This window comes from Dipodomys ordii, unplaced genomic scaffold (genome assembly GCF_000151885.1).
Source record: "Dipodomys ordii isolate 6190 unplaced genomic scaffold, Dord_2.0 Scaffold4, whole genome shotgun sequence".
In the NCBI taxonomy this organism is placed as follows: Eukaryota; Metazoa; Chordata; class Mammalia; order Rodentia; family Heteromyidae; genus Dipodomys; species Dipodomys ordii.
The window spans coordinates 20,104,449-20,119,065 of NW_012267220.1; the positions used below are offsets into that span (position 1 = coordinate 20,104,449).

The 14,617-nt window shown below is 33.6% G+C and overlaps 1 protein-coding gene across 1 annotated transcript in view; it reads right to left on the bottom strand.

The window, feature by feature from the left end:
* The window catches only part of Micu3 (mitochondrial calcium uptake family, member 3), a 68,689-nt gene that overhangs the window by 26,225 nt on the left and 27,847 nt on the right, over positions 1-14,617 (bottom strand). Inside the window, exons 4-7 of the mRNA XM_013024075.1 lie at positions 11,012-11,059; positions 6,050-6,132; positions 4,200-4,271; positions 116-154 (exon numbers count right to left, since the gene is read on the bottom strand). Of these exons, the coding sequence (XP_012879529.1) occupies positions 116-154; positions 4,200-4,271; positions 6,050-6,132; positions 11,012-11,059 (242 nt within the window). The remainder of the gene's footprint in view (positions 1-115; positions 155-4,199; positions 4,272-6,049; positions 6,133-11,011; positions 11,060-14,617) is intronic.

Genomic DNA, 14,617 nt, shown 5'->3' on the forward strand with positions numbered 1-14,617 from the left:
TATTTATTCAATAATTCCAAAACATTCTAGTGATAATAGATATAAAGTAATAGCATTTTCAAGTATAACAGGTGAAGACTATATACATAAGGAACATTTAAAGTATTGTACATACACTATTAGTAGGAGAATGGTATCCATAAAGTTGAAGACGCTGACATAGAGCACAAAGGGCCAAATGAAGTGTCACATTTCAGAATGAACCCAAGTATAGCAAAAGAAAAAAGAAAAAGGCGACAAAATAATCAATTAGGAAGGGCAAATCATTATGCTACATTCTATATATAGAGCACGCACATGATACAAGTGGGGTAAATGTTAAAGATGAGTAGCAAAGGTTTTAAGACTAATGTAATTAAATGATAAATGAGCTTGTGCTCATTTCAAACATCTTCATTGTAACCTAGAAGCACTATTGCACTGAGTAAAACATGTTCCTTTTACATATGCACTTTTATTTAGACAAGTTTCAGAAATTTTACATGGAATGGGGAAACTCTAGATGTAGCAGCATGAAAGTGGAAATGGTATGAGAGATCTGCTCTGGAATCCTGCTCTGCTTCTATCAATGCTATGACACTAAACAAATTAATTAACTCAAGATGGTTTCTCTTCCATAAAACAGGTACAGAACTTACCTGTGAAAACTATAACGAGGACTAAATGGGAATAACAATTATTATGGATATAGCACAGAGTTTAGCATGTCAGTGTCTTACCGAAGGGTGTATTCATTTCATTCCCTCTGCAGCAGTTTCATTTTAATATAAAAAGATTTTAAAATTTAGTTTGGGTTTAATTTTATTTGGGTATGTTAAATTTCAGTTTAAAGTAACTAGTTATGTGGTTCTATGCAGTCTTTCATTAGCTACTCTTAGGAGCTTATATGTTTCATATACTGTTTAATAGCGATATATTTTAATTCATTTAATCCCTATAAAAAACAAAGGAGGAGGCTACATTGCTTGATAAGAAATGTACTCACTATCTTGCCCATATAATTGTAACCCCTCTGTACAGTATTTTCACAATAAAAAAATAAAAATTAAAAAAAAATCTATGTGGTCATTATTTCTATTATCCCCAACTATAAAAATAACAGAGGTAAAGAGGTAAAGAATCTTGTTCAAGATCACACAAGCAATGAGTGGCAGAAGCAGAGGTAATACTAATATATATATATATTCATTCTGGATTTTAAGTCTCTGGTTACAATGTCTCTTTGATGCAAACCATATTTTAAAAAAGCTAAGTTTCAGACTTTTAAAAATCAAGAAAAATGTTTTAATAATATATACAAGGTCAGGAGTGTTGGTGCATGCCTGTAGTCCCAGTTATTTGGGAGTCAGAGGTAGGAGAATCACAGTCCACGGCCAATGTGGACAAAAGCATAAGCCTCAAAAGCAAAAGGACTGGGGCATAGCTAAGGCAGTGGAGTGCTTGCCTAGCAAGCACAAGGCCAGATACTCAATCCCCAGTACAGAAAAAAAAGAAGAAAGAAAAGAAGGTTTGGAATTGTATTTTCATTTCTATCACCTTGACAAACACAACACTGCATTCAACAGGATCCTCTACAAAGTAACTAAAAGAAAATCATATATTGGGCATGGTGGTACATGTCTATAATCCCAGCTGTTTGGGAGGTAGAGGTAGGAAGATCATATTCTGAGGCTGGCCCGAGAAAAAGTGTGAGACACTATTTGAACTAAGCATGGGAGCATGGTTACAGTAGTAGGGTAATGTCCTAGCAAGAGGCCTTAAATTCAATCCCTAGTACTCAAAAAGTCAGTTCAGATTAGCATTATTGAAATTAAGTTACAATTATCATCACAGATATGAAGCATAGTAATGAGTATTTATAGAGAGCTATATTACCAAATAATGATGTTAATCAGAGGCTAAACTAACTACTATATCTAAATTGTTTTAAAAATGATTCTGGTAGTTAAATTATATAAATGAGATTTTAAGAGTATTATTTAAATTATATAAGACAAACACTTCTGAAAAGACCAATGTCTTTAGTGCTTACTGCAGTCCTTACTTTAGTGCTTATTTTACTTACGTGTTAGTTTTATCTGTTCTTTAACTAAGTCTTCATCCTGATATATTTACTAGGGCAGGCTTCATTCAACTATATATATAAAACATATATATATAAAACAATATAACCCAGGGCAAGCTGGTATATACAATTCATAATTCCAACAGATTAGTTAGTGCCCTAACTAATCCAAGTTAAGATTTTATTTTAGATCACTATTATAAAATATTTATGTTAAATTCTCTTGATTTCAGTGCAGCTCAGAACCAAGCTTTGCACTAATATTTTCTTATTGTGTATTAGTGCTTTTCTCTTTCCACTTTTGTTACCAGGTATACATATTTAAATAATAAATGTTAGTGATGAAAATCATATTATATTTTTATTTGAAGATCCACAAATCCTCTCTGAAATACTACAAATAAAACAATTAAATTCCTGTCCATTGAAATACTAGTTTGTTACTAACAGATTTACTATCATAATTCAAACTCCTTAAATATTTTACTAACAACTTGCCTATAGTATTATTGGTAAAAAAATAATCTACCAAAATTAGAATAACTTTATTCTTTCAGTATATTATACATAAGAAATAAAATTTAATTAATTTAATCTTCTTTAATACACTTATATTGATGGGGTTATTGCTATAGGATTTATTAATTATTATTTGAGAGACCTGATTTAGGTTACTACTAATATCCCTTTTACTGCTTTACTAACATTATAATTAGCTATTTAATTTTTAAAGACTGTCTTCAACATTTTTCAATAGTATATTATTGAAGGTTTATCAACTATTGATAATTATGCCACAGCCAATACCTATGAAGTAATATGTGTTTAAATATATTGGGATTGAATATGATACCCATCTGCTATAGCAATTCAAGGTATTAAAAAAGCTAATACATAGAACTAAGAAATATATATAGTAATAGAAATAGATAATAATTTTAACTTAATGTAGACTAGTAAAGTTACTGCACAGAACCATTTATTGCAAATTAATCAATTAACATTTGCATACCAATAAAATTCACTATTTCTAATGTCTAAGTAGTAGTGAAGAAATATGCACAATGGCTAAAGTACAGGTTTTGGAACTATTTATAAATTCAAATCTTGTTTAATACCTATATAATAAAGGTGATGTACAGTGGGGTTACAGTTATTACCTAAGTAAAGAGTAAATTTCTTTTTGGGCAATGTCACCCCTTCCCTCGCTCTCTCCCAGTGAAAATAGCTTTTTAAATGATCAGTTTTTCATATTTCATTATGGACAATAAGAGAATAGTTGGATTAAATGAAGTAAATGCATGCAAAGTACTTAGCATATGCCTGATAATCAGGTCTCTAAACCTGCTTGTTATTTGTACTAAGTGAACTGACCTATATATAGGATATTTGTGATAAACAGAAACCTGTTAGGAAGATTGAAGGAAATGTCCTTTAATTCTAACTTTAGGATAGACAATAATATGCATAATATAAAAATAATTTATAGTAATTGTTTCTAGTAATAGAAAACTTATTTTCCGGGCTGGGAAGGTGGCTCAGTGGTAGAGTGCTTGCCTTGCATGCATGAGGCCCTGGGTTCGATTCCTCAGCACCACATAAGCAAAAAGAAAAAAGCCAGAAGTGGCACTGTGGCTCAAGTGGTAGAGCGCTAGCCTTGAGCTGAAGAGCTGAGTGACAGCGCCCAGGCCCAGAGTTAAGGCCCACAACCGAACCCAAAAAAAAAAAAAAGAAAACATATTTTCCTTTTTATTTGCTTCAACATTCATATTGTTTTCTTATCATTAAATTCATTCACATTATAATTAAATCTTTGCAATTCACCTTTAAATTTTTACATGCATAATGATCTGTATTAATCCACTATATAATATACCCTTCAAATCTCACAGATAACAACAATACAGATGAAAAATGATTTAATTACCATGACTATGGGTACAGATGCTTAATATCAATATTTGAAGCAAATATTGATATTGATGTATATAAATACTGAAGCAATTTTTCTACCTAAGTGCATAAGAAAGTTTTCAAGAAAGAAACAGGCTCCAAAGTATTAGTTTTCTGGTTTTCAACATGAGTAAACTTTCACCTGAAAAATCACTAGAAATTACTGTAAAGTATGTCTTACCAGCATAGCACGTTTTTCTTCATCTCCTTTAGTTTCTCTCTTTTCATTTTTTTTCCTGAATATCTCTTGAAGCTGAAAGAAAAAAATTAAGAATCAAAATTCATCAAAGGTTTTGAGGCATCTACTTACTACTCTGTGCTAAGTAGACCCTAAGAAACAATGAAAATAAGTTCATTAGCCAAGTTCTTTTAAACTACTCTGCTTTATATATGATTTTAATATTTTCCTATGTAAAGAAAATTACATTATTTGGTACTGAAAAACACTGTTAAGTTAAATGTGCTTAATGTTAGTTATATTTTCTCACCCAGACAAAGAGATATGCAGTCTGAAATATACACAGAAAAAAAAAATGAAGCCTACTAGGATATAAAGGATATTGGAATAGTACTCAACAACTCTGGGTTGGAGTCTAGCTTCTGACACATATTAATTTTATTATTTAGAGCACTCAACATTCATGGAGCTCCAGTATGCTCTTATGTGAAAACAGTAGGTAACATCGTGACTAGCCTCTGTAATGTCTTTCAGGTGACTGAGAATAGGCTCTCTAGGCAGAATTTCTTGGGAAAGTTACTTTAAATATCTAAGGCTTGTTTTCCATATCTGTAACACAGAGAAAATTCCTTACCTTATAGAATTTTGTTTCAAATAAATGTTACAAGTAATTGATTACTTACTAATTATTCCATAGAAGCTTCTCAGTAAATGTTAACTAATATTATTATAAATGGTATTATTTCATCTTTAAAATTCTGTAACTTAAAGAAGTGGAATCCTATTTCTTTCATCAGAGTTCATTGTTCTTGTCTGCATAATCTGAACAACAATCTCAGTTTTATTTCACCTTTGATAATTGTTGAAAATAAAAAATATTGCTTGATAAAATTTTAGACTTTAAATAACTTAGTCCAACTTTGTCTCCTGCTCTTAGGAGTTCTTTGCAAGCAAAGAATCATATATCAAACATGAGGCAACTAAAAAGACCAATTACAACTTTAAAGAAAAGCAAGTTTTTGTAATATTAAAGTGGAATAAATAATCTAAAGAATAAATTGACATTCATTTTTATTTAAGAACAAAAGCAGAATCAATACAAAAACAGAGATCACAGAAATGGTGGTAGAAAGGATAAACCAATGTAAAAGCAATTCTCACTAGACACTGTGTTGGAAATGAACTTTACAACTTTGGGGGGGAGGGGAAGCAGTGAGGGAGGAAAAAATGAGGGAGGGGTAACACTGTATGGAAAGAAACATACTTATTACCTTATTTATGTAACTGTAACCCCTCTGTACATCATCTTTACAACAAAATAAAATAAAATAAAGAGGAAAATACAAGTAAGAAGAAAGAAAAATTCTGAGAGGTAGTACAAGTGAGCACAACTGAAGACGTGACATTGTCAGACCAGGACCGATGCTGCACCACCAGTAAGATCAGAAATATCAAGGGATAAACACCTAAAAGCTGTCAGCTGTTAGTCACTAAGACAACGGAAGAAAAAAGGAAAGAGGAAGACATGAGACTTACTATGATAAGAAAGAGCCTGTGGCAAAGAGCTATGGCAAGAGGTAGCTGATACGATTGAGAGCGAATATTAACTGGGAAATTAGAATCTCCTTTATCCATCCAGTAAAACATACCTGACACATTCAAACTTCCAAGTAGAATATAATAATTCATACCTTCACAATCTAAATATTATTCTAAAGATATGCTTGCTTATTAAATTAAGATAAAAATCTAATTTTTTTACTTTCTCTCAACAGTAGTACTCCAAATAATTCAAAAGCATAAAAATATAAGGTAATACTTAATGATTGAGAAAATGCTTATAATATACATACCACTAAAAACTCCTTCTTGTCCACCATCTCATTGCCATCAGTGTCAAACATGTTGAAAGCTATCCTAAAACCTGCATGTGGCTCTGCCATCAAAAAAGAAAAAAATATTCAATCACAAAATCTCTATTAGTTGTAAAGTTATACATATGCTATATAGATACACTTTTTTGTACGTTTTTGTTGTAAAAATGTTGTACAGAGGAGTTACAGTTACATGAGCAAGGTAATGAGTATATTTCCTATTGAGCATGATTGCCTCCTCCTTTGTTTTCCCCCACCATTCCTTCCCTCTCACCTCTACAACTACCCTCCCCCCCACACCGAAGTTGTAAAGTTCGTTTTCAACATAGTGTCATGTACATCTCATTGTTACAATGGGTCAACCTGTATCCTTTTTTAAGCATTTTGTTTTTTTCCCTTACCTTCCCAGTTAGAGAATTGTATATACAAGATGCAGAGCACCGACATCAAATACAGTGAAAACAGGGGTAATATTGTGGGGGAGAAACATACAAAGCAACAAAAAAAATCACATGGTAATTATAAATGTTAGAAACAATAGCAAGAAAGAAAAAAAGATATTTGTGTCCCTATCTTAGGGTTCATTTTGCTTAACATAATCTTTTTTTTTTTTGGGTCCGGTTGTGGGGCCTGAACTCTGGGCCTGGGCGCTGTCCCTCAGCTCTTCAGCTCAAGGCTAGCGCTCTACCACTTGAGCCACAGCGCCACTTCCGGCTTTTTTTTCTTTTTGCTTATGTGGTGCTGAGGAATAGAACCCAGGGCCTCAGGCATGCAAGGCAAGCGCTCTACCACTGAGCCATCTTCCCAGCCCCTGCTTAACATAATCTTATATGGTCATATGTACATAGTTTTTGGCCTTTTCTGCTTGTCCTACACATGTACTAATTATTGCAAATAAGGGAAACCATGGGACCTATACTTCTTTGGGCCTGGCTTACTTCACTTAATGTAATTTTTTCCAAGTCTTTCCATTTCCTAACAAATGAAGCAATGTCATTCTTTCTGATGGAGACATAGAATTCCATTGTATATACACACCACATCTTCTTGATCCATTCATCTACTGAGTGGCATCTAGGTTGGTTCCATCTTAGCTATGGTAAATAATGCTGCGATAAACATAGTTGTGCTTTGGTATGGCCTTGTTTGTGATTGTTTGGGTAAATGCCTAAAAGTGGAATTGCTGGGTCAAAGGGGAGCTCTATGCAAAGAAACAACTGCCTAATAAATAAGTGGGCTATGTAATAGTAATCCCTCTGTACAGTATTTTCACAATAAAAAATAAAAAATGAAGAAATGATGCTTTAAAAATAAATAAATAAATAAATAAGTGGGCTAAAGACTTAAAGAAAAACTTCTCTGAAGAGGAAATAAGAACGGCCACTTGACACATGAAGACATGCTCAACTTCTTTAGCGGTAAAAGAAATGCAAATCAAAACAACATTGAGATTCCATCTCACCCCAATTAGAATGGCTATAATCAAGAACTCTAATAACAGACGCTGGAGGGAATGTGGCCAGAAGGGAACCCTACCGTATTGCTGGTGGGAGTATAAATTTGTTCAACCACTTTGGCAAGCAGTATGGACTCCACATAGAAATTCTTTTAAACCAAGAAATTAAAAGTAGTATATTACTATTAATTAAGTGTAATGAAAGCTGTGTAGGAGTACACCTATGTCTGCTTCATATGTTAATAGACTTAATAACAGAACTGACAAGATACATTTAAAGAACTTATGTGATACTTATTGCAGCGTATTAAAAGAGACACTTGATTGCTTTTTCTCTAAAAGTAAATATCCAGCTAGCCCTTATCTGTAATCTTAGCTGTTCAGGAGGCTGAGCTCTAAGGATCACATTTTAAAGCCAGCTGGGGCAGGAAAGTCCATGAGATTCTTTATCTCCAATTAACTACCAGAAAGCTGGAAATGAAGCTGTCGCTCAAAGTGGTCGAGTCCTATCCTTGAGCACAAAAGCTCAGTGATTGCACCCAGGCCCTAAGTTTAAGCCTCAGGAATGGCACACAGAATAAATAAATATCCAAAGTTTACTTGTTAAAAAAGGAAACTATCATTATATTTGAAAGCTTTTCAGTAAATGCAACTACTTGAAGTTGCAAAAAAAATAAAAATATGACATGATGAGCCAGTTTCAATTCTTCAGAAAAATTACAACTGAAATGCCCTATAGGAATAGAGCATAGATTGGGGTTTAAACTTCTAGAGGCTTAAAAGGGAATGTCAAGGTGGAATGAATATGTAATTTCCAATGCCTAGAAAAAAGCAAGTAACAAGTGCTTTTCTGAGACAGTCTTTGAACCAAACCTTACAATGAGCTTGCTCTTTCCACTTTTCATTTGCAGAGCATAAAGAAGAAAACGTGAACAAAAAAATGCCCTCCTCCTTCAAAGAAGAGCTCAGTAGATACACCTTTATCTGAAGATGTGACTTTTCTTTTTTGATGCCTAGCAAAATGCTTTACAGGGGACACCACACTAGCCATCCCCAGACGCACTTGCTGATGTGAAATCCTCTTGGCAAAAAAGAAGCATATAGCCCCACTCTGTTAACCAGTCATGGTGTCTCTTAAACAGAGCCACACTCTTATGGTAGCTCATTTCTTGAATGTGTTTTGAGGAATTTAGGCTTATTTTTGTTACCATTCACCAAGACGGGGAAAAATTACACTATGATAAGTTTTTAAGATTTTAAAAAGCTCTTTAAAAAAATACAGACTTTTGTAAGCATTGTATAAAGTGAAAAGAAAAGGAATCAAAGGTAGAGAGGAAAAACACAGACAGACATCACAGATTATGTAGTCCCACATGGTTTTCTGAATTCTATTCTAAACACCACAGATTTTTCTGTCTCTACCTGGAATTTTCTTGGAAACCTCAAAGGAAGTTTCACAGCACTGAAAGATCCTACCCTTTCTGAAGTAAGAAAACAAAACTGCTTTTTCACGTACCCTTCAATTACTCCCTCTCCCATCTCTACTAATGGCTTTCCTAACCAGCAATGTTCCTATTTTTATTAACTCTGCTTGTTCAGGTCTTCACAACTTATAATTTTACATCGAAAGCTATTGTAGCTGACAGAATGACTTTCCTTCACATCCTTGAGATACTTCCTCACACCAACACTAATTCCACATTAGCATACTTCATCAATTGGACTTGTAATTTGACTTCTACATGCTATCAACACAGGTATCACCCAATGCACAATTTTTACTACTCAGCAGTAATATTTTATTCTCATTGTGTTTTGAGAAGAAAAAATTAGAAGAAAAAGAACAAAAGAAATAAAAACAAGATAATTTTGTGTGTGTGTGTGTGTGTGTATGTGTGTGTGTGTGCCAGTCCTAGGGCCTGAACTTAGGGCCTGAGCACTATCCCTGAGCTTCTTTTTGTTCAAGGCTAGTGCTCTACCACTGAGTGACAGATCTACTTTTGGCCTTTTCTGAGTAGTTTATTAGTGATAAAAGTCTCATGGACTTTTCTGTCCAGGTTGGCTTCGAGCTGGGATCCTCAGATCTCAGCCTTTGAGTAGCTAAGATTACAGGTGTGAGCCCACCGGTACAAAATAATTTTTGAAACATACATGTGTGCATATTCCCTTTTCTCCTCCACAAAACTTCCTACAACAAAACTGAAGATAACACCATTAAGAATGGCATAGAGTGAATTTTCTAATCATAGAAGTACAAGGTATTTTAAAACTACTTCTAATGAAAGAATTTTATTGATGCTTGTTTGAATACATGTTCTAGATGTATTCCCCACATTGGAAATTCCAAGAGTAATATTCCTTCATTTCCTTCTTTCTTCACCAACTGTTTTCTGAGAGGGTTCATTGGTGCTGATACAAAAGGAGAAAAAATGTAACATTTGCTAACACAGATCTTACAACTCAATATAACACTATGCAAAACCACTAACACGTTTAAATAAATTGTGTTATGAAGAAAAGAAAACATTGAAAATGGACTAGAGTCATGAGGAAGGGAACTGTTTGAGAGGGTGATCAAGTAAAGATTTCTTTTTTTTTTTTGGATCGTCGTGGGGCCTGAACTCTGGGCCAGGGTACTGTCCCTCAGCTCTTCAGCTCATGGCTAGCACTCTACCACTTGAGCCACAGTGCCACTTCCAGCATTTTGTTTCTGCTTATGTGGTACTGAGGAATTGAACCCAGGGCCTCAAGCATTCAAGGCAAGTGCTCTACCACTGAGCCACTTTCCAGCCCCTCAAGTAAAGATTTCTAAGTTTCCATGTTTTTCAAGAAACCTGAATGTTTATTCTCACAAGAATCTTGAGTAAGGCAACTGAAGGCACAAATAACAAATCCCTGAGGTGGAAATTCAAGAAATGGGAAGGCCAGATGACTGGAGCACAACAAATATGGCAGACAATTCCTCCATTAAATGCAAAGAAACTGAACTGAAAGCTTTAGTAAATTCTTCACCTACTTTCTAAGAACTGCTACATATGAGAGGAAGAGAAGAGCAAAAGTACTCAAAGAGTGAGAAGATGGGCATTCTGACAGAGTCACCAGCTAGGAAGTCAAGCCTCATTTTCTCACAGTAGCCTTGTAGAAAATCTGATGCAAATGAGTTTACTGGGAACTTTACAAATTATGTATATCATGACCTTTGGAGTTTCATGTAAATTGAAACTGAAAAGGTTGATAGATAATCCAACATCTTATTATGAACACCTATTACCATACCATAAATAAAAGTATTTATGTTGTTGACCCTGATAGTGATAAATTTAGCATTTTATACAGCATTAGGACATGAATTTTACAGAACAGTACACATACTTCCAAAGTAATTTTTCAACAGTAAGAGAAGCTAAGAAAGATCTCTTTGCCAAGATTAAGATTTAAAAAAATAAAAAGTACATCTAGAAATAAGATTTAATGAGTATACTTACTTGTTAAAATACATAAAAGAAAAAGATATTCTGTGTAAGAAATCACACCTAGAAGAAAAATAATACCAATTATAAACTACTATTCTATACCAATTATAAAATATTATTCTATCTTCATATATATAATAGTAAAATATTCTGTTAGTTAGATGCTGTAATGAGTTTTAGGTTTAAAGCAGATGCTAAATAGTTTTAATGAGACTACATAATTATAAAATCATTACAAAAGCAGCAATAATTTTAATTGTTCCACATACCACTACAGAATCAACATAAAGCACCAATTAATGTTCTCAAGTATATTGGCAAAGTAGAAAAATTGTAGTGCTTACTTAAGAGTTGTAACTTTTAAATTTGTTGTTAAATCGAACATAAAAAGATCAGAAATGGTTAATACTGTAAGATCTTAATTGCTTTTTAGTAACAAATCATTTACACATTCCATTTTCAATATGTGATTTTTGTATTGCATTAAAAATAAAGCTTTTGGAACTGATGCTGTGGCTCAAGTGGTAGAGCACTAGCCTTGAGCTGAAGAGCTGAGGGACAGCACCCAGGCCCAGAGATCAAGCCTCACAACAGACAATAAGTAGATAAGTAAATAAGTAAGCAAATGAACAAATAAATAGAACTTTAGTGGGACACCTGTCGCTCACAACTATAATCCTAGCTACTCAGGAGACTGAGATCTGAGGATCCTGGTTCTAAGCCAGACCAGGCAGGAAAGCCTATGAGACTCTTATCTCTAATAAACCATCAAAAAGACCAGAAGTATAACTATGATCCAAGTGGTAAAGTGCAAGCCTTTAGTAAAAAAGCTCACGAACAACGTTTAGACCCTGAATTCAAACCCAGGACTGGTACAAAAACAACAATAACAAAAATAAAGAAAACAACTTTATAGTTACAAATTTTTTTACTGTCAAAATACATATCTTGTTTCTTTTTCTTTTGGACCATAGTACTTCAAACAAAAATTAATGGCTTAATACCACCTAGGTAGAGAAATTTAAAATCAGGAATAAGACTACAATATTTGTGTATAGAATAGTTTTTATGTTCAGTAAAAAAGTATGAAATAACCTTCGATAATCAAATGTGGACTCTATATCTGTATTTTATGTGATATTCTTTGAGGCTACTATCTTTGTCACAGAACAAAGAGGAGAAGAGTCACTGTCAGGCAGTTTGAAATACCCAGGAGGCTTTGTTTATACTATTCTAGTGTGACCTATAGACAGATAGTTCTGGTTGACTGCTATGGATGTTATGGGAGAAAGGTTCTGAAATGGTCAATGTATATAAAGATACAATACTCAGAGTTCAAAGAGATCCCTCAAAAAAAAAAAAAAGAATAAATGCAAGAGGAAAAAGGCGATTGGGTAAAAGACTTGCTAACTTACTTGAAACAGTGCATAAGAGTTACAAGTTGGCATAAAGAACTCCAAGAACTACTGCACAACTTTCTTTTGATAGTTAATTCAAGATTTCCCTCATAGAGGAATATGTAACAGTGAAAGTCCTGCTGATAACTATGCAGGCACTTTGCTTAGGGTTACTGAGGTGGCTTAATTCATAGAAAGGAAGAACAAACAGTTAATGTAATTTAATAAAAATGGTTAAGGAAAATGAAAAATATTGCTGAAAATGGATTGTTGATTTGTATCATTTTCAGAGATAAAAAATGGAAGATAACCCTTCAATTTATTAAGAATACCCAATATCAAATAATAAAAACAAATGCTAAGCATAGAGTACAATCACAAGAACAGCAAAAAAAATTTTTTAAAAGATATCAACTAAAATCTAGCACTTGGGAAGCTGAAACAGGAGGACTGCAAATTCAAGGCAAGTCTGGGCTATATTTTTTTTTGAAAAATTCAATGAAAAATAGTAAAGGATACACCTCCTTAAAAGCACTGCATTTTGATATTTCTGTATCATTATCACCATTCATATCTAGTATTACAGTTCACTATGTAATACCCATTTTCATAAATGTTGCATGTCAGTTTTTAACAACTATGACTTTTCTTACTAGTACTTTAAGCTCATAAACTTTATTTTAAAATTAATCTACAAGACAACTTTAAAGATTTAGTTTTAATGTTCCCTGCCACATAATTTTTATTCTTTTTTTTGGGGGGGTGGTCCGGTTCTGGGACCTGAACTCTGGGCCTGGGCGCTGTCCCTTAGCTCTTCAGCTTAAGGCTAGTGCTCTACCAATTGAGCCACAGCACCACTTCCGGCTTTTTTCTTTTTGCTTATGTGGTGCTGAGGAATCGAACCCAGGGCCTCTGGCATGCAAGGCAAGCGGTCTACCACTGAGCCACCTTCCCAGCCCTATTAATTGTTTTTAAATCAAGTATTTCCATGTTATTCTACCTCACTTAACCTAAGTTTGAAAATGTTCTGGGATCATGATTTGAAAATCTTGATACTATGTATCAATATGATATAGATACAAATTATTCTACAGAATAGCCACTGGCCAAGTGTACTTATTTAAATTTAAATTAATTGATATAAAAAATGCAGTTCTTGAGTTATACTAGCCATCTCTGAAGTGCCCACTACCACAATAAAGCTAGTGGTTAGCAATGAGGCAACAGAGAAACTTAACATTTCCATCCCTGCAGACAGGGAATGTTAAGTGCATTCTTTTCCATGGAAAAATGCAAATGCATGTAAAACATGGGGATCAGCCTAAACTCAGGGCTTCCAGATTCAACTTCTTCTTTGACTGAAAAGAACATTCTTCTCCCATGTATTCGTTGTTCTAGGATGATATTTAATCCAATTTGTATTTTCCCATGACATGCGTTAAGGAAAGTTTTTGAAATTTATCATACTTATCTATTTCTTTCGAGTTTCAAACATTCCTGATTCTTCCATCTCACTCTAAAATCACAATAGTGGTAGAGATTGAATTCAAGGCTTTATACACACTTGCTAGGCAAGTACAGTACCAATTAAGTACTTTTGCTTTTAGTTTATTTTTACCCAGGCTGGCCTCAAATCATAATCCTTCTGATTACTGCCTCCTGGGTGATATTCTAGGTGTGAGCCACCACACCTGGCCTCTGAATGATAATCATTAAGACAGATTCCAGAAAACTATTTCTAAAAGACTTTTCTGTTCTGAGATGAGGTTTTCTAGCCCAGAATGGCCTGAAATTCATGGTTCTTCTGCCTCAGTCTCATGAGTAGTTGGGATTATAGGCATATTCTACCATGTCTAACTCTTTATGAGTGTTTAAAGGGTCTATATTCCTTAAAGACTCAAAGCTTTAGTTAGAAAATGTAAAAAAGATAAGGGATCTCTTTTCTTTCAGATTCCATTTGAACCAGTTGGAAGCAATGTGAATTTCTAATTCTATTTACTCAGTTTAGAAATTATAGCTGTGCCTTTAAAGTATTTGTTTCATGCTAGAGTAATTATAATATTTTCAAATCAGTACTTGAGATTTATAAAAAAGGAAAATACAACTGTTTATATAATTTCTTCATTATTTAAATTTTACATATTGCTTTATTTGAAAATATAAGCAAGTACATTTCTAAGAAATTTTACTTTTTTTTTTTTTTTTGTCGGTCATGGGGCTT